The sequence below is a fragment of the Schistocerca serialis genome, chromosome 5, assembly GCF_023864345.2.
Source record: "Schistocerca serialis cubense isolate TAMUIC-IGC-003099 chromosome 5, iqSchSeri2.2, whole genome shotgun sequence".
Taxonomy (NCBI): domain Eukaryota; kingdom Metazoa; phylum Arthropoda; class Insecta; order Orthoptera; family Acrididae; genus Schistocerca; species Schistocerca serialis.
In genome coordinates this window covers 76506637-76528169 of record NC_064642.1, presented here as the reverse complement: position 1 = coordinate 76528169, position 21533 = coordinate 76506637, and the positions used below count along the sequence as shown (strand labels likewise).

The window sequence follows — 21533 nt, the reverse complement described above, 5'->3', positions numbered from 1 at the left end:
CTGTCTTGTACTTCATACAGGTCTTTTTCAGTTCTAAAAATTCTGCCCCCTGGCGGTATGTACTGGCTAGCCATTCTGTTCATAATTTTACAATACTGTAAACTGGAAGTCAGCCAGTACCCATAATACATCCAGTTGAAGGGTAGTTGACTTGGATTCATGGCACTGTCCGCAATGTGGGTTATAAATTATTCCATCCACATTGGTTCCCTATAAGCATTCTTCAAGATCCTTACTTTGTGATTACTTACAATTACATAGTACAAACTTGGGGACTAGACGCTGCTTAATTCCTGTAATTATCACTTTTGTATCTTATGAAACTTGATGTAGTTTATATTTACAATGTCAGACACATAAAGTATGTGTTGTATTTTCAAATTTCTGTATTGCATAATGTTATTAAATCAGCAAAATGGATTGCAAATTAGATCAGTTAAATGTTAATACTTTTACAGACAGTCTCTCACCAGAATCAACAGGCAGTAGTGGAGGAGTTCCCTTCACACAAGTGGAGCTTCTAGAAGCAACACACAGAGGACTGCATAAATTTATACCTCGACACCATGATGAGATAGAGGTGGAAATTGGTGATCCCATATATGTACAGAAAGAGGCTGATGATCTGTGGTGTGAAGGTATTAAACTCTCTTAACAGTCACTAAATTCTAAGAAAATATTAATATTGTTTGGACCTAGTATATGAAGTTCCCTCCATGATTTTCAGTGTGGAGGCAGGACGAAGTTGACATAGTGAAATGAATTTTTACTTGTAATTCACTACCAATAAATTTTTATTGCCTGAGATGCATGCATTTTACTGTTGATGTTTACAAACCATTCATGCTGAACGATCTAAATATGTTTACAGGATTTAAGATTTCCCTAAATACATGGTTTATTTTGTGAAACTAGTTTGAACAACTATCAATGAATAATAAGTAGCTCTTTCACAAAGATTTTTGGTAATTTTACTCTAAAAGAGTGTCAGTCTTACAAATGTCTAGTTTAGTATCAGATACATTCTTCATAACAATAACAGTTAAGTGGTTCCATAAAATTAGCGTATTTTCTTAAAAAATTGTTAGGCTCCAACTGCCTTTGCTGATGTGCAAGATGAGACATATTGAAAATGATGCAAGTAAAAAGTAAAATTTAAAGTGATCTCTTATCTCCATACACGCTGACCTGCACATTACGAGCACCTATCTCGACATTAAGAAATGCAGTGGTAAGTATTTGATCAACAGAGTTTGCAAGCCCTCAAATGAAAAGAGACCACTGAAGAAGTATGAAACCTAGAACAGATTTCTAAAAGACATATACTCTGTTTCACAAAACAATGGACATTTTAGCTAAAATTGACAACACCTTTGGAAGAAATCAATACTGAGAAATAAAAAGAATAACCACAGGTTGCTTCCTAACTGTGTGCTGGTTCAGTACCAAAAGTATTGGCAGATACATATGGAAACATGGAATCAAATGCATATCTCTCCCATAAATAAAGACAAATAGTTATTTTGTAATGTAAAAGGGAATTTAGACCAAATTAACTGCAGTGCGTGACAATGTGTCATGAGAGATAACAAAAAAAGTGGGGTCTGATGCAAAGAAACTCAACCACATTGAATCAGTCATTAATATCTACTTTATTCCTTATAATATATTGAAGCAGCCAGGCACCAAGCACTGCCCAGAAGCAAGAGAACACCCATGAAATGAGGTATGGCAAGATCAGTACTGATATTCACACTCTAAGTGTTCAGGACAGCATAATTAACAAGAGAACTGTATGAATAGAGTCTATGTTTTCCATTTAAGCAAACCTTGGGATCAAGGTTTTATTATGGGATTTATTATGACCTCACTAACAGTATCATTTGTTAGAGCCAGAAAACAATGCAAAGCTGTGTCTTCCTGGATTAAGGTAATAATAATAATAATAATAATAATAATAGCTTTATTCAACATCGAATGGTACACTGCACATGTACAAAGAAACAGTAATGATTAAAGTTATTTGTACAATACACAAGACACATTCTTCTGAATACGTCATTAATTTACAACAAAATTACAATAAGGTGTTTACTTGTTTCTGTTCACATAATTTCACAAAGCATTTGTTGTTCTTCATATAAGTATGGTACTCTTCTAATGTGTAGAAAGGGTGTTTTAAGCTGATGTTTCAGTTTAATTGTAGGAAGAGCCATGACTGCTCTAGGCAGTGCATTAGCTAATTTTATACCTGCATACTGAGGCCCCTTTTCGTAAAGTGCTGTTCTGTGGCTGCCAATGTAAAATCTTTCTTTATTTCTAGTATTGTACTGGTGGAAATCTGAATAAGTGTTTGGGTGCAGTCTTTTCACAAGCAACATGGCTTTTAGAATGTATGTGTTTATAACAGTTAACACCTCTGTTTTTGGAAACAAGTTGCAACAAGATTCCCTATATTTTGCTCCACAGATTATTCTCACACCCCTTTTTTGAAGAATGAGTAGCTTATCTAGATTAGCTTTGGTTGTTTCCCCCCAAATTTCAATACCGTAGTTCAAGTGAAAGGAGAAAAGAGCATGGTATGCAGTCTTTAGGACTACGGTGTCTCTACAGAACTTGCTAATAGTACTGATTGCAAATATATTTTTTGACAACTTAGTTGCTAGAGAGTCAATATGTGTGTCCCATTTCAGGTTGCTTTGGATTGTTATGCCAAGGAATTTTACACTAGACTCTTTCTTTACCAATTCGTTGCCCATGTATAATTTAATTTCATTATTCAAACTACTTTTGTTAAACTCCATCAAACATGTTTTACTGGTGCTTACATTTAAGTGGCTTTCAGTAAAAAACCGAACAATTTCTTTTGTCACATTATTACACTCGACAAAAGTAAATAAACGAGCTTCAAAGGAAATAGGGGATGCTCACCATCAAATTCAGATATAAATATAGGCAAAAACCCAACAATACCTTACATTCTAGTTGGAGTTTAGGCAGCAAAGTACACACAATACAACTGTTCACAGCTACTGAAGCAGTAGGTCAACTGTAAATATTGTGTACAAAAATGGAATAATCAAGATGGCTAGAAATCCTAAAACATAGCATCCATCAATCTGATGAAAAGACCTCAGAAATCACTCAATCAGGATGGGAAAAAAGGAATTTGAACTGTATTCCTCCTGAATATAGGTCCAATTATTTCCATAATTTATTTATTGTTTCGGTGATCCATGTTGTGACAATATCACACGATATGGAAGTTTCAGAATATGTGGTAGCACATAAAATCAAAACAAAATGATTTCATATTACAGTAAACAGCAACTTAGTCTCTACTACAGAAAATCAATTTTGAGAGATAAATAAATATTACAAAATAATAAGTGTTACAGAAAATAAATATTGCAAAATATGTGTTTACAATACAGAATATTCAGGATTACAAATGTAGATTTGGGCATATATTTCCAGTTAACAATACAAAAAATGCTAGACACTACAGTTCAGGAACTCTTCTATCATGCAAAATAATCCTTGTAATAGGAACTGCCCTAAACTTTTTAAAACAAGAGCTCATATTCTACCAAACACTTAATTCTTGAAGGGAGGCTGATAAAAACCTTACAGCCAGTGAAATGGACTCCTTTCTGTACCATACTTAGATTTGCCTGTTCATAGTGGATATCATGTTTTCTTCTCATCTCATGACTATGATACTCACTATTCACTTTAAAAAAGGATTTTTCTTTCCTTATTAAGCACAAGAATATGTGGTTCAGTCTATCAAAGACTACAAAAATAGAAAAACAAAAGGCAAAGTTTTTAGGTATCATACTTGACAACAGTCTAACATGGAACTTTCTTGTTGCTCACATAGCAGTTAGGTTGTCAAGAGTTATATATTTGTTGAAGAGACTGATGTGTTGTGTGACATTTGAGTATGTAAGGACAGCATACTTTGCCTTTTCTCAATCTGTTTTGAGGTATGGGTTATACTCTGGGGAAACAGCAGAAAAATAAATGAAATTAAGGTGATCCAGAAGAAAGCAATCAGAGTAATGGCTAAGGTAGATAATAGAACACATTGTAAACCATTGTCATTAAATATAGAATTTTAACAGTTATTAATTTATACATTCTTGACAGCATTAACTACATACTTGCTGAGCTACCTAATTTAAGTGTAACAAATCAAAGGCATGGCTACTATACAAGAACCTGTACTTCTCTGCTCTTGCCACAAAATAGATTAGCTAAAACTAACAATAGTCATAAGTATATGGCAATTAAAATATAAAACAAATTGTCTAAAAATGCGTCAATCAAGCCTGACAAATTATTTAAAGAAAATGTACATAACTTCTTGTTAACTAATCCATTCTATTCATTAGAAGAATTTTTAGAAATGCCCAATATCAACTTAAATATGTAAAAATTTATTTTGTAAAATTAATAGGTTAAGTGAACTGACAAACTCTATTGCATGTAATAATGCTGAATGACCAATAAAGAATCTGAGTCTGACATCAAAGAGAATATATATTGTGCAGTGGATGTAAGGATTCCAAGCTTCTTAAAAAGATTCCTGCATGCGGCTCTACAATGGACTCCATACATGATTCTTATGGCTCTTTTTTGTGTACGCAGTACTTTTTTAGCCAGTGGCTGAGTTCTCCAAAATATAATTCCATATGTCATAATAATGTGAAAATAACCGTAAAAGGCTGACTTCATGGTTTCCATATTTCTATAAGAAGAAACAATGCATAAAGCATAAGTTGCTGAACTCAATCATTTAAATTGATCCAGGATGTGGTTTCACAAGTTCAGTTTGCTGTTGATATGCTGTCGGTATCCATTGGAACTACTGACGGCCTTGGGAGAGCCAGTCCTGACAAAATTCTACCATCTGGTGAGCAAGATGTGTGAAACAGGCAAAATACCCCCAGACTTCAAGAAGAATATAATAATTCCAACCCCAAAGAAGGCAGGTGTTGACAGATGTGAAAATTACCGAACAATCAGTTTAATAAGCCACAGCTGCAAAATACTAACGCGAATTCTTTACAGATGAATGGAAAAACTAGTAGAAGCCGACCTCGGGGAAGATCAGTTTGGATTCCGTAGAAATACTGGAACACGTGAGGCAATACTGATCTTATGACTTATCTTAGAAGAAAGATTAAGGAAAGGCAAACCTACATTTCTAGCATTTGTAGACTTAGAGAAAGATTTTGACAATGTTGACTGGAATACTCTCTTTCAAATTCTAAAGGTGGCAGGGGTAAAATACCGGGAGTGAAAGGCTATTTACAATTTGTTCAGAAACCAGATGGCAGTTATAAGAGTCGAGGGACATGAAAGGGAAGCAGTGGTTGGGAAGGGAGTAAGACAGGGTTGTAGCCTCTCCCCGATGTTATTCAATCTGTATATTGAGCAAGCAGTAAAGGAAACAAAAGAAAAATTTGGAGTAGGTATTAAAATCCATGGAGAAGAAATAAAAACTTTGAGGTTCGCTGACGACATTGTAATTCTGTCAGAGGCAGCAAAGGACTTGGAAGAGCAGTTGAATGGAATGGACAGTGTCTTGAAAGGAGGATATAAGATGAACATCAACAAAAGCAAAACGAGGATAATGGAATGTAGTCGGATTAAGTCGGGCGAGGCTGAGGGAATTAGATTAGGAAATGAGACACTTAAAGTAGTAAAGGAGTTTTGCTATTTGGGGAGCAAAATAACTGATGGTTGAAGTAGAGAGGATATAAAATGTAGACTGGCAATGGCAAGGAAAGTGTTTCTGAAGAAGAGAAATTTGTTAACATCGAGTATAGATTTAAGTGTCAGGAAGTCATTTCTGAAAGTGTTTGTATGGAGTGTAGCCATGTATGGAAGTGAAACATGGATGATAAATAGTTTGGACAAGAAGAGAATAGAAGCTTTCGAAATGTGGTGCTACAGAAGAATGCTGAAGATTAGATGGGTAGATCACGTAACTAATGAGGAAGTATTGAATAGAATTGGGGAGAAGAGAAGTTTGTGGCACAACTTGACCAGAAGAAGGGATCGGTTGGTAGGACATGTTCTGAGGCATCAAGGGATCACCAATTTAGTATTGGAGGTTAAAAATCATAGAGGGAGACCAAGAGATGAATACACTAAGTAGATTCAGAAGCATGTAGGTTGCAGTAGGTACTGGGAGATGAAGAAGCTTGCACAGGATAGAGTAGCATGGAGAGCTGCATCGAACCAGTCTCAGGACTGAAGACCACAACAACAACATGCAAGTCTAGGTATTTTGAGGTATCCACCCTGGTTATCTATCACCTACTCACCTATTTTTATTACTATATCTTCATCTTTGAATGTTGTGTGGAACAGGACGTAGTTTCTTTTAGTGTAACTTAAAGAAAGGCCATTAATGTTAAACCAGTTCACCGTTTCACTTAAAATCTTATTTGCTGTTTCCTCAAGTTTATCTACTGAATTATCAATAAATAATGTGGTGTCATCAGCAAAAATGGTGAATCTACAATATTCCGTGCAGAGAGGCAGATCATTTATAAAGATAATAAAAAGTAGGGGGCCGAGAACTGAGCCTAGGGGCACATGTAATGATACCCCATTCTGAAGATAATGGGTCTCCATTCTGACTATCCACTACGACTTTCTGTTTCCTGTTTGACAAGTACAAGTCAAGCCTTCCTCCTGATGAACCACTTATACCAAGATGTGTAGCTTTTTGTACAAGAATTTGGTGACTGACACAGTCAAATGCTTTTGTTAGGTCACAAAAAATCCCAACCACCTTAAGCTTTTTGTTGATGGATTCCAAGATTTTTCCAGCAAATGCAAATATCGTATGTCCCATTGACAAACCTTTCTGAAATCCAAACTGACTTTTGCTCAGGATATTTTGATCCTCGAAATGCTTAACTATCCCAGCAAGCATTAGTTTCTCTAAAACCTTTGAAAAACTTGTCAGTAGTGATATTGGCCAATAGTTAGCAGGATCTGCCCTATCTCCCTTCATATACAGCAGTTTTACAACTGCATACTTAAGCCTACCAGGAACTATTCCTTGCTTAAGTGATGCATGAAAAATGTGGCAAAGGACTTTACTTACATGGCTGCAGCAGTATTTTAATAATTTGTTAGAAACATTATCAATTCCAGTAGAGTTTTTACTTTTCAGGGGTTTAATGGCTCATTTAATTTCTTGAACAGTGACTGTCACCTTCATGTGTTGTACTGAGCTAGGTACTTTGGCTTTCAAAAGATTGACGGCTTGGTTCATGGAGCCTTGTAAACCTATTTTTTCTGTTACTGTTAAAAATTGCTAACAAGATGGCCCTCATTTTTTATTTGGGTATTTTAACTACAAACTGCATTTTTTCCTTGTTTCCTTCTTTACAAAATTATGTGTAGTTTTTACGTTATTGCTCAAGTAATCAATTTTTGTCTTCAAGCACATGTTGTTTGTTGCTCGTATGGTCTTATTCAGAACTTTATTGTAGAGTTTATATTGCATACTCCTACTGGGATCATTTGATCTCTTGGCTGCTGCATATAATTCTCTTCTTGTTTTACGAGAAATTTTGGTGCCCTTAGTAATCCAAGGCTTATTTTCAGATTTTAACAGCTTTTTTCTCACTGACTATTTTGGAAAGGTTTCTTCAAAAAGACTTGTAACTTCATTGATAAATATATTAAATTTTGAGTTGACATCAATTGCAGCCATCACAGGAGACCAGTCCACTAGCTGTAATTCCTGATTAAAGCTTCCAATGGTGTGTTCATTTATAATCCTAAAGTTTTTCCAAATGAAATTTTCTTTCCTTTCTTTATTTATTTGGTTTAGAGTGAGGAATTGCCCTCCATGATCAGAGAGGCCATTTATAATATTTTTCACAGTTAAATTATTGTAAATATCCTTATCTACAAATGCATTATCTATTAAAGTGCTAGAACTACTCTAGCTGGAGTGTCCACCACTGGTTCTAAGTTGTAACAGTACATCATGTGTTCAAAGTCCATTTTGTTTCTATTTTCTGTTAAAAAGTCCACATTGAAGTCACCCATAACAATGGTTGATTTAGTTTTCGTGCATAGGTGGGACGGAAGTGATTCTATTTGTCTCAGAAATACATTCAGATTTCCAGCAGGTGCCCTGTAAATAGCCAGTACAATAACTGTTGCACTGTCTGCTGTTAACTTGATGCCACACACCTCAAAATGCTGTTCATCACAGTATTCGCTTAAATCTAGAGATTTATGCATTACATTGTTTTTTTTTTTTTTTTTTTTTTTTTTTTTTTTTTTTTTTTTTTTTATATATACAAACATTACAACTCCACCTTTTCTCGTAATAGATCTACAGTAATGTGCAGCTTAACTCAAGTTCTCAATTTGTAGCATGTGTATTCCACTCATAACATGATGTTCTGAGAAACACAGTATAGCAGGCTCACTTTCACACTGGTCCATTTTTTTCTTGAGACTACAAATATTTTGGTGGAATAAAGACAAAGCTTGATTTTTGCTCACCCTTGCATTTGCATGTTGTTTGCTAGGAGTGGCATTTTCCAGTACACTGGTTGATAGTATTGCGTGAGGTGTGGAAGATTCATATTGAACACACGAGAGAGATGTTTCACGCAACTTGGAAACCTCTTCTCTCGTGTTACTCACCATAAAAAAATACTGGGTTTGCTTTATGTTGAATGTAGGATGGGCAACAGTTTCTGCTGCATGTGTTGATGTTTCAGTCATTGGTACTGCCACTGATGGTTCTGCTGCTTTTGATGATGCTGCTTCTTCTGCTGCTGAGACTGGTCCCATACCAGTACATGGAATTTTGCTGTTCACTCTCCCTCTCTGTTCACAATGATTTCATTTATCATTTTACACACAGAGTTTTTTTCCTTCATAATTTAGATCTAATAAGCCCTGTGCCACAAAAAATGAATTAGAAGCTACATTATTGATGTAATCCCTACACCAACATCCACATCTACATCAACATCTAAATGGCTACCCTGCAGTTCATGCTTAAGTGCATGGAAGAGGGTTCTTGGAATGACCTCCAGTGTATTTCTCTACCTTTCCACTTTCTAACAGCAGTGGGGAAAGCAAACAAATCTTTCTATATGAGCTCTGATTTCTCTTATTTTGTTATGAGAATCATTTCTGCCTAGGAAGATTGGTGACAAACAAATTTTTTCGCATTCAGAGGAAAAAGTTGGTGGTTGACATTTCATGAAAACATCTCACTGCAATTAAAAATTTCTTTATTTTAATGATTGCCACCCCATCTCATTTACCATACCTGTGACTCTCTCCCCTCTTTCATGATAACACAAATTGAGCTGCCCTTCTTTGCACTTTTTTGATGTTCTCCATCAATCCTGTCTGTTAAGGATCCCATATGGCACAGCAGTATTCTAGCAGAGGACAGACAAACCTGTGTAAGGCAATCCCTTTAACAGACTTGTTACATCTACTAAGTGTTCTGCCAATAAAATGCAGTCGTTGGTTTGCCTTCCACACAACATTACCTATGTGATCATTTTATTTATTTATTTATTTATCCGTTCATAGACAATAAATATTGTATGGATGTTGTCCAAAATAACATGTAAATTTATGGGAAACAATTTGTGCAAAAGGAACATACAAAATTTTACATTAAGTAGTACAAAGACTAATACATACCAAATTGTACAAAAAAAATGCACAAAGAATAATACTTGGTCATATGATACACAGTAATATAACTTTTTGTACATGTATACTAACAGTATTGTAACTGCATAGTCTGTTTGCCCTATGGCTTTACTTTTGTCTTCCCTAAACAGGAAACCCATATATTCACTACAATAATTCAGTAAAATTTTACCAAACTCAACAGCTGTCCATCAGATTTTAAAAAATTAACAGAAATTTTAGGGGATGAAAGTCAGTGTTTTCAGTTTTGCCTTAATATAAACATTATCAGAATTATTTATTGGCCTAAATAGTCATTTACTGTGTAAAAACATTGTTCAAGTAGAAATTCCTTAAATTCTACTTTAAATCTGTTTTCATCTTCTAACTTTCTGATGTTGGCTGGCAGTATGTTGTAGAATTTTGTACCAATATGGCTAACATGCCTTTGTGTGTGTTCTTCTTGTCCACTGAGTATGGAGTGCTGTGCTATTTTGAGTATTGTGGTGATGCAAGTCGGCATTATATATTGTTGATAGGAGACAATAAAAAACATACAAACACACACACAAATTTCAAGCTTTCGCAACCCATGGTTGCTTCATCAGAAAAGAGGGAAGGAGAGGGAAAGATGAAAGGATGTGGGTTTTAAGGGAGAGGGTAAGGAGTCATTCCAATCCCGAGAGCGGAAAGAATTACCTTAGGGGGAAAAAAGGACAGGTAAACACTCACTCACACACACACACACACACACACACACACACACACACACACACACACACATACAGATCCATCCGCACATATACAGACACAGGCTTCTTCCATGTTTACAACCTTCTTTTATGATTCTTGAACCAAGTGTTAGCTATGACTAAGTTGTGCTCTGTGTAAAATTCTATCAGGCGGCTTCCACTTTCATTTCTTAGCCCCAATCCATATTCACCTACTACGTTTCCTTCTCTCCCTTTTCCTACTACCAAATCCCAGTCACCCATGACTATTAAATTTTCATTTCCCTTCACTATCTGAATAATTTCTTTTATTTCATCATACATTTCTTCAATTTCTTCGTCATCCGCAGAGCTAGTTGGCATATAAACTTGTACTACTGTAGGAGGCGTGGGCTTCGTGTCTATCTTGGCCACAATAATGCATTCACTATGCTGTTTGCAGTAGCTTACCCGCACTCCTATTTTTTATTCATTATTAAACTGACTCCTGCATTACCCCTATTTGATTTTGTATTTATAACCCTGTATTCGCCTGACCAAAAGGCTTGTTCCTCCTGCCAGCGAACTTCACTAATTCCTACTATATCTAACTTTAACCTACCCATTTCCCTTTTTAAATTTTCTAGCCTACCTGCTCGATTAAGGGATCTGACATGCTCTGATCCGTAGAATCCAAGTTTTCTTTCTCCTGATATCGACGTCCTCCTAAGTAGTCCCCACCCAGATATCCGAATGGGGGACTATTTTACCTCCAGAATATTTTAGCCAAGAGGACGCTATCATCATTTAACCATACAATAAAGCTGCATGCCCTTGGGAAAAATTACAGTTGTAGTTTCCCCTTGCTTTCAGCCGTTCACAGTACCAGCACAGCAAGGCTGTTTTGGTTAGTGTTACAAGGGCAGATCAGTCAATCATCCAGACTGTTACCCCTGCAACTAATGAAAAGGCTGCTGCCCCTCTTCAGGAACTACACGTTTGTCTGGCCTCTCAACAGGTACCCCTCCGTTGTGGTTGCACCTACAGTACGCAGTACGGCCATCTGTATCGCTGAGGCGCGCAAGCCTCCCCACCAATGGCAAGGTCCATGGTTCGGGCAGGGGGGGGGGGGAGGGGGGGGGGTTATATATATATATTGTTAGAACTTTAAGGTTGTTGCAAACATTATTCCATATGTTGCAAAAGACTGAAAATAGCCAAAGTATACCGTCCTGGCACCCTCTGCAGTACAAACATTTGGAATAATTCTAAGAGCAAAACAGGCTGAGTTAAGTTTCTGTACAAGTTTCATTAAATGATCATTAAAATTAAGATTTTCATCTACATGAATCCCCAGCAATTTTGTTGGCGCCATTCTGTCTATGGCTTTGACACCCAACAACAGGTCAAGATTTACATGTTGACATATTTTCCCAAACTGCATATAATTTGTTTTATTTGCATTTAATTTCAACTGGTTTGCATTGAACCAAGTGTGGACATTCTTTATTACTTGATCAGCAGTTGTTTGCAGCATTTGCTTTGGTGCACCTATTATCACACTAGTTTCATCTGCTCCATCTGAGGTGTGAAAGTCATTTGTATAGACAAGGAACAATAAGGGACCTTGCAGCACTCCTATTTCCACTTTTTTTGCATCTGATACTAAACTTATTTTTTGGTTGGAGTAATCTGACATCAGTCCTACAAACTGTGTTCTGTTTTGTAGGTATGATTCAAGCCACTTTTTCCCTGTCCCATGAATGCCTAAAGCTTACAGTTTTTCTAAAAGAATACCACGATTGACAGTGTCAAATGCTTTGGAGAGATCTAAATTTATTCCTACTACACTGTTGTCTTTTTTTGCATTTTTTATTATTTGTTCAGTGTAGCACATTAGTGCTGTTTCTGTGCTTTTACCTGCCTGGAAGCTATGCCAATTTCTATTTAGTAACTTATGGTCATTTAGATATTTGTTGGTTCTGTGCTTCATTAATTTTTCTATTATTTTGGAAAATACTGGAAGGAGGGATATTGGCTGATAGTTTTCTACCTTATGCTTGTCGCCATTTTTGAATTATGGCTTCACTTTTGACATTTTCATCCTTTCTGGAAACACTCCTTCACTAAATGATAAATTGGCTATGACTGTCAAGGGCTCTGCCACTGTTGTTTTGAACCACATGGATTACCCAGCAGAAAGATTCTGCCACCTGTCAGATGCATCCATCTACAAACCTTGCCACAGTGATCCCATTCCAGAACTTCAGCAGGATCTCCAGTCACTCCTCAAATCCTTAGGCCCATCCCAGAACCTCTCCACGGAGTCAATCTCTCTGCTCACCCCTACCACTCCCCACACTCCCAACTTGTACATACTTCCTATATTCCAAAAACCAAACCACCCAGGATGCCCCATTCCCATTACAACTGGTTACTGTGCCCCCACTGAGAGAATCTCTGCTCTCTTAGACCAACACCCTCAACCTATTTCCCAGAACCCACCCAACTACACAAAAGACACCAACCATTTCCTCCAATGACTCTCCACAATTCCTGTCCTTTTACCACATGGTGCCATGCTCATTACTGCTGATGCCACCTCCCTAATGCCCATGCCCTTACCCCTACTGAACACTAGCTTTCCAATTGATTCCAAACCAACAACCTCCTTCCTAGTCACCATGACCAACTATATACTTACCCACAATTACTTCTCCTTTGAAAGCATTACCTACAAACAAATCTGAGGTACAGCTATAGGTACCTGCATGGCACCATCCTATGCCAACCTATTCATGGGCCGTCTAGAGGAATCCTTCCTATATACCCAGAATCGCAAACCCCTCATCTGGTTCAGATTCATTGATGACATCTTTGCGATCTGGATTGAGGGTGAGGACACCATATCCACATTCATCCAGACCCTCAACAACGTCTCCCCCATTTGCTCCACTTGGGCCTGCTCAACACAACAAGCCACCTTCCTAGATGTTGACCTCTACCTCAAAGATGGCTACATCAGTACCTCTGTCCACATCAAACCTGCTAACCACCAACAATACCCCCACTTCGACAACTGCCACCCATTCCACACCAAGAAGTCCCTTCCATACAACCTATCCATCTGCAGTTGTTGTACATCCAGTGACGAGCAGTCCCTCTCGAAATATACCGAGGGTCCCACTGAAGCCTTCACAGACTGTAATTATTCTCTCAACATTGTACAAAAACAAATCTCCCATACCTTATTTTCCAGTCTCCCACCACCTCCCAAAGTCCTACCATCCAGCCACGGAGGAGCATTCCCCTCATAACTCAGTACCACCCAGGACTGGAGCAACTGAATTACATTCTCCACCATCGTGCCCTGAAGTGAGAAAGGTCCTGCCCATTATCCTTCCCACCCCTCCCACAGTGGTATTCCACTGTCCACTGAACCTACACAATATACCTGTCACTTGTCCATCCCTACACAAGGCCTGCACTGAACCTGTTACCTCATGGCTCATACCCCTGTAATAGACCTGGATGCAAGACCTGTCCCATACATTCTCCCAGCACCACCTACTCCAGTCTGGTCACAAACATCACTTTTCCCATCAAAGGCAGGGCTACCTGTGAAACCAGTCATGTAATCTACAAGCTAAACTGCAACCACTGTGCTGCATTCTATGTGGGCATGATGACCAACAAGCTGTCTGTCTGCCTGATTGGCCACTGACAAACTATGGCCAAGAAATAAATAAACCGCCCAGTTGCTGAGCATACTACCAAACATGACATCCTTCATTTCAATGACTGCTTCACAGCCTGTGCCATATGAATCCTTCCCAAGAACTCCAGCTTTTCTGAATTGCGCCGATGGGAACTGTCCCTGCAGTATACCCTACCTTCCTATAACCCTCCTGGCCTTAGCCTTTGTTAGTCATTGTCCTCATCCATCTAGCCTCCCTGTTCTCATTCCAGCACTACTCAGTCCTCATTCCACCATTGCACCCAGTCTTTTCACTTGTCTCCTTTTCATAATATTATTCTATTTTACCTGTAGAGAAATAATGACACTTTTTCAATTACATTCCCCATGTTCTGTGGATACACATTGTGTGTCCTTAATGCAATGAGTTTAAGACTGTCTACAGCTGTCTGTTGCAGATTCTTCACTAACAGTGTGCCAGCAATATGTGTGCCATGAAGGAGAAGTAATTTTCTAAGTAAACTTTTCGGTAAAGATGTGATCAGTGAGGGAATTTCAGTAAACATTAATAATTCAAATGCTGTAAAATCCAGGATGGAATGTAACAATATTATGAAAAGTATAATTGCTACTCACCATATAGCAGAGATGCTGAGTTGGAAATAGGCACAACTAAGAGACTGTCAGAAAGTGAGCTTTCAGCCAACAAACCTCCATTGAAAATAGACAATGTATGCACACACAAACTCATACAAACACAACTCACATGCACAAGACCAGCCAGAGACTGTGGTCATGTGTGTGCAAGTTGCATTTGTGTGGGTGTGAATGTGTATGTTGTCTATTTTCTATGAATGCCTTGTTGGCTGAAAGCTTTTTTGGACAGTCTTTTTCTTGTGCCTGTCTGTGACTCAGCATCTCCTTTTCATAAAATTGTAATAATTCAGTTGCATCATACAATTTTAATAACATAAAATCTGTTCTGGAATGCTTACTTGTACACTAGTGCTGCAGAAACTCGAAAATGCTTTTTTAAGTCTATGAAAAAGGTAATGGCCTACAATAGCAGATACTTCAGTAGCAGAGTAGTATGACTCTTTTGTGAGTTTGTGCATGGTTCACACGATGCCCAAAGCTATTGTGGCATTTATTTGCTTTCAGGGCTACATTCCCTCCTTCCCTTCCCATTTCCCTCCTCCCTGTCCTTGCCTCTTCTCCTCTCCCCCCTTCTTCCCCTCTCTTGGTGTCCTTATTTGTGATGGCCCAGCTATCCTCCTAGTTTTTGGTATTCCTTCCAGTTTGTGTTCTGAATGCTTTTCATTTTCACATTCTGGGTCCTCCCTTGATGTTTGACCTTCCCTTCTAAATATTTTTCTCTACGTCTGACGCAACTGGAGACAAACACCACAGCGTCTTTGGCATGTGACCTTACCAACTCTTCCATTTTTTCCATGCACCAATGCCCTTTAACACTGTATAGCCAGTAAGGTAGTCAGTCCATTTAGTGGGGTCATTATGTACCCTCTTGACAGACCTCCATCACAACATAGGGATTATACTTCAAATACCTGATCTGATATGTCACCATGTGTGCCTAGGAGAGGTTCCTTGTCATTCTGGAACATCAGAACTGGCAACAGTTGGCACACCAGGCAGCCCTTGCTGATGTTGGATGGCACCCACGGGGCGAGCGCCTGAGTGGTATCATGGCAAATGCTTTGAATATGAACTGTGTTAAGCTGCAATCTGGCCATTACTCTATGGCCATCTCTTTAGATGGCTATGGATCTGTTAATGCTGTTTCTTATAACCCTACAGACTTCCCTCCTCTGGCTATGGCCTAGGAGGAGGACCAGGCTTGCCAGTATGGGGTGAAACCCTTTCCCTGCTACCTGGTCAGCACCAGAACTGATGGGGACACTTTCACCATCACCAAGCCATTATTTTTTGTGGAAACTATCAAAGACAAGTTTGGTGAAGTGGACACTCTAAGATGTAATCATGTAAGCTGTTGATCAAAAATTCTTCTGCCACCCAATATGCCACCCTTTTATGTCTGTGACCCTCTTGGTGACCTCACAGTGTCCATTACTCCTCACCAGTCTTTGAATATGGCTCAGAGAGTAATTTTTCATAGGATTCTCATCTTTCAGACTGATAAAGAACTCCAGGCCAATCTGGAACATCAGGGTATTCATTTTGTTAAGCATGTTCAGAAAGACCATAAGGACAATCACAGTGACATTGGCATCTTTATTCTGCATTTGACGAAGGAAGGTCAAGGTTATGTGTCATTAGTGTGATGTGAAGCCATACATCCCACAAACCATAAGGTGTTTTCAGTGGTTGCATTTCAGGCACATATCTTCCTGCTGTATAGTGGACCCTGTATGTGGTGAATGTGAAGGCCCACTCCACAAGTAGAGCCTCTTTGTTCCACTGCTCATATGTGTTAATTATCATGACCATAACTCTCCATTCTCTCTGGATTGTCCCATTTATAAGAAGGAAAAGAAGATACAGGAGTATTACCCCATTGGTCATATGTACTGTACTGAGGCTTGTCAGAAACATGACTGTCTTCCTTGTGTCTTTGACATCTAACTTCACCTCTTTTATGTCCTTTCCTCCTCTTACCGCCTCACTACCCCAGTCCTGCCCCCACTCTCCTGTTCTCCCCAACAGCTGCCACACCCTCCCCTCTGGGTACTGCTCTCTCTAGCTGGCTGGAGAAGTGGCCCCCTTCTTTGGCACCAGCCAGCGACAGAGCCCCCTCTCAGGACCCCTCCACCTGGCATCTCCCAGATTGGAGGACTGCTGCCACAAGTCATCCATGAGACCCACATTCCATGTGCCCCAAGGCCCCCCAGTCTATCTCATTTCCAGATTTCGCTGAAGCCACTCTCTCTCCATTGCCTGCCCTCCTCAGCTTATGAAAAAGAAGAAAAAGAAACATAAGTCTGGGAACAAGGCCCCTCCCAGTGTCCTTGGAGGTGTTTACTCCCCATTCACAACCTGAGTGAGACCTCTTGTTTATGGTTGTCATCCTGTCCTTGATGGTGATGGGTGCTGACTCGGTAGTGTGTCCTGTTTCAGCCTGTTCGCCTCCTGTTTGGCTCCCTATTCTGTGTTTATTCAGTGGAATTGTAAAGGATACTACCATTGCTTTCCAGAGTAGCAATCCCTTATTTCCTTTTACTCTGCAGCTTGTGTCACTCCCCAGGAGTCTCATTTTACTTATGCTCACTCATCTACCCTTCATGGTTTCCATGCTTTCTGTTGGAACTGGATCAGCCCATTGAAAGCTTCCAGTGGCACCTGCATGTTGTTCCATATGGATGATGTTAGAACATGGATCTACATTTGTACCAAAATGAAAGAGGTTGCCACTGGGGTCCATTTGGACTCTTCAGTCACCTTTGGAATCTCTATCTCTCTCTGATTGAACATCTACACCCACTGCCCTAACTTTCCTCCTTCAGCAACTACCACCTCTCTTCCTCATCCTTGGGGATTGTAATGCCCATCACCCCCTGACCAATAGATTTTGCAAATTATTTGGTTGATGGTGGCTCACTGGCTCTTTTGGGTCCTCTAATTCAGGACCTTTTATCTTCCTACCAGTGCAGCTTTCAGGAGGAAGTCTCCAATCAATCATCTGCTTTGATTGCAAACCACAGTTTTTCAGGTCTTTCCTCAGGTCCACCATCTTTTCACAGTTTTCTTTAATCTTTGTAAGGCCTACAACACTGCTTGGCACCACCACACCGCACTTATATTCCCTGAGTGAGGTCTTCAGAGCCTCCTCCTAATTTCTGTAGCCCAGTTCCTATCCCACCAGTTGTTTTACGTTGAGGTTGGCAATGTTCTCAGCTCTCTACAGACCCAGGAGAATGGCATATCACAGGGCTCCGTTTTAAGTGCACTTTTTCTCATTGCTGTTAATGGACTCATGGCCTCTGTCAGAACATTGGTCATTTCTGCTTGTATGTGGATTATTTCTGAATTGGGGCTAGTTCCCACTCAGTGTCATCTGTGGAGCAACAGCTCCAGGATGCTGTCAGGCACACTTCCTCATGGACACTTTCACATGGTTTTCAATTTCCCCCACTTAAAATCACCAGTAGTGCATTTTGTCACCATACTATGGTTCAATGGGAATTCCACTCTTAAATGCAGAGGAGAGAACAGATAAGTGGAAAGAGTACATTGAAGGCCTCTGAGGGAGAAGATTTGTCATATGTGATAGAAGAGGATTTAGAGGAGATAGGGGATCCAATAATAGAATTAGAATTTAAGAGACCTTCAGAGGTTTTATGATCAAACAAGGCAGAAGGGATAGATAATATTCAGCCAGAATTTCTAAAATCATTGGGGGAAGTGGTAACAAAATGACTATTCACTTTGGCGTGTAGAATGTATGAGTATGGTAACATACCATCTGACCTTCAGAAAAATACCATCCACACAATTCCAAAGAATGCAAGCACAGAAAAGTGTGAGAATTATTGCACAATCAGCTTAACAACTCATGCATTAAGTTGTTGACAAGAGTAATATACAGAAGAATGAGAAAGAAAATTCAGGATGTCTTACATGATGATCAGTTTGGCTTTGGGAAAGGTAAAGGCTCAAGAGAGGGAATTCTAAGGTTGTGGTTGATAATAGAAGCAAGAATTTAAAAAAAATCAAGACACATTTATAATATTTGTTGACCTCAAAAAAGCATTCAACAATGTAGAAAGGTGCAAGATGTTTGGCATGCTGAGAGAAATAGAGGTGAACTGTAGGGAGAGATGGGTAATATACAATATGTAGAATATTCAAGAGGGTACAATAAAAGTGGATGACCAAGAATGAATTGCTCAGATTAAAAAGGGTGTAAGACAGGGATGGAGTCTTTCTCTACTACTGTTCAATTTGTGAATCAAAGAAGCAATGAAAGAAATAAAAGAAAGGTTCAGGAGTAGAATTAAAATTCAAGATGAAAGGATATTAATGATACAATTCGCTGATGACATGTCCATCCTGAGTGAAAATGGAGAAGAATTATGTGATCTTCTGAATGGAATGAGCAGTCTAATGAATACAGAATCTGGACTGAGAGTAAACTGAAGGAAGATGAAAGTAATTATTGCACAATCAGCTTAACAACTCATGCATTAAGTTGTTGACAAGAGTAATATACAGAAGAATGAGAAAGAAAATTCAGGATGTCTTACATGATGATCAGTTTGGCTTTGGGAAAGGTAAAGGCTCAAGAGAGGGAATTCTAAGGTTGTGGTTGATAATAGAAGCAAGAATTTAAAAAAAAATCAAGACACATTTATAATATTTGTTGACCTCAAAAAAGCATTCAACAATGTAGAAAGGTGCAAGATGTTTGGCATGCTGAGAGAAATAGAGGTGAACTGTAGGGAGAGATGGGTAATATACAATATGTAGAATATTCAAGAGGGTACAATAAAAGTGGATGACCAAGAATGAATTGCTCAGATTAAAAAGGGTGTAAGACAGGGATGGAGTCTTTCTCTACTACTGTTCAATTTGTGAATCAAAGAAGCAATGAAAGAAATAAAAGAAAGGTTCAGGAGTAGAATTAAAATTCAAGATGAAAGGATATTAATGATACAATTCGCTGATGACATGTCCATCCTGAGTGAAAATGGAGAAGAATTATGTGATCTTCTGAATGGAATGAGCAGTCTAATGAATACAGAATCTGGACTGAGAGTAAACTGAAGGAAGATGAAAGTAATGAGAAGTAGCAGAAATGAGAACAGTGAGAAACTTAACATTAGGATTGATGGTCACAAAGAAGATGACGTTAAGGAATACTACTACCCAGGCAGCAAAACAACCAATGATGGACAGAGCAAGGAGGACCTCAAAAGCAGACTAACACTGGCAAAAAGGGCATTCCTGGCCAAAAGAAGTCTACTAGTATCAAACATAGGTCTTAATCTGAGGAAGAAATTTCTGAGAATGTATGTTTGAAGCACAGTGAAACATGGTCTGTGGGAAAACTGGAACAGAGGAGAATTGAAGCATTCAAGATGTGGTGCAACAGATGAATGTTGAAAATTAGCTGGACTGATAAGGTAAGGAACAAAGAGATTCTCCACAGAATGAGAGAAGAAAGGAATATATGGAAAACACTGACAAGAAGAAGGGACAGGATGATAGGACATCTGTTAAGACATCTGGGAATGACTTCCATGGTACAAAAGACAGCTGTACAGGGCAAAAACTGTAGAGGAGGACAGAGATTGGAATACATCCAGCAAATAATTGAGGACATAGGTTGCAAATGCTACTCTGAGATGAAGAGGTTGGCACAGAAGAGGAATTTGTGGTAGGCCACACCAAACCAGTCAGAAGACTGATGACTCAAAACTATGGTTCATCTTGATCTGGAGCTTTTAACAGACCTCTTCCTAAGATTTCCACAGTCTATAAGTTGTCCTACTCCTTTGTCCACATGGTGACTTCAGGCACTACAGGAGATTCAAATTTATAGTCCGAGGTCGTTAACAAGTACGAACAGTTTGGTACTTAACTCATATCGATGGCTGCGTTGTTGTCTTCGTGAAGTCTAGAGGTGATTCCACTGCAATGTTCCCGTGGTTTTCTTTGTGTTTAGATGAGACTAACTGGTTTGTGGGGCGACGTGGTATTTTGATTTTTAGAGAGCAAACGTTACATTAGTTTTGCACATCACTATTTAATTCATTTATTCACATTTAACACTTCTACAATAATATGAAATAAGACGTTGTTTTACACCACATCTGTATCACCACCTCCTCCAACCCATGCTCCCGATCCAAAGACCCTCAACCACCCCTTCCAAAGATCGACCTCCTTCCCGCATGACCAAAGATAACCATCTCTTAGTTGTTAAACTCACACTCAAAGGCTATATTTACATAAAACATTACACGTAAAGAAATTACTGATATACATGATTTTACATTCTGTTATAATACCCCCCCCCCCCCCCCCCCCACACACACACACACACACACACAAGTCCATGCATGGCATGCATGGGATTGTGTGTCACTGTGGAATAAAATATATCTAATATACACATCATAATAAAATTTCCAGTTCCCAAAGTTAGTAATAACATTGGTTTCCCAAGTGATCTTAGTTATATATATATATGCTCTCCATGATATACAATTTGAAGGTTACATTGGCTGTATTGAATAATAAGTGTAATGAGCTAATAGCTAACAATAAAATATGGCACCTTATATTTAATTGATCATGGTAGCTGCAGAGCTGTGTTAAGATGGGTACATAATTATATAGTATATGTATAAACTCAAGTTTACTTCAATACTGACTTAATGCATCTTAGTTAAACTCACTCTTGTGATAGTAGGAAACATTGTCAGTGGTTTCTTTAG

At 38.7% G+C, this 21533-nt stretch overlaps 1 protein-coding gene across 1 annotated transcript in view; it reads left to right on the top strand.

The window, feature by feature from the left end:
• LOC126481749 (JNK-interacting protein 1) overlaps nt 1–21533 on the top strand; it is a 358511-nt gene that overhangs the window by 265597 nt on the left and 71381 nt on the right. Inside the window, exon 5 of the mRNA XM_050105704.1 lies at nt 459–638. Within this exon, the coding sequence (XP_049961661.1) occupies nt 459–638 (180 nt within the window). The remainder of the gene's footprint in view (nt 1–458; nt 639–21533) is intronic.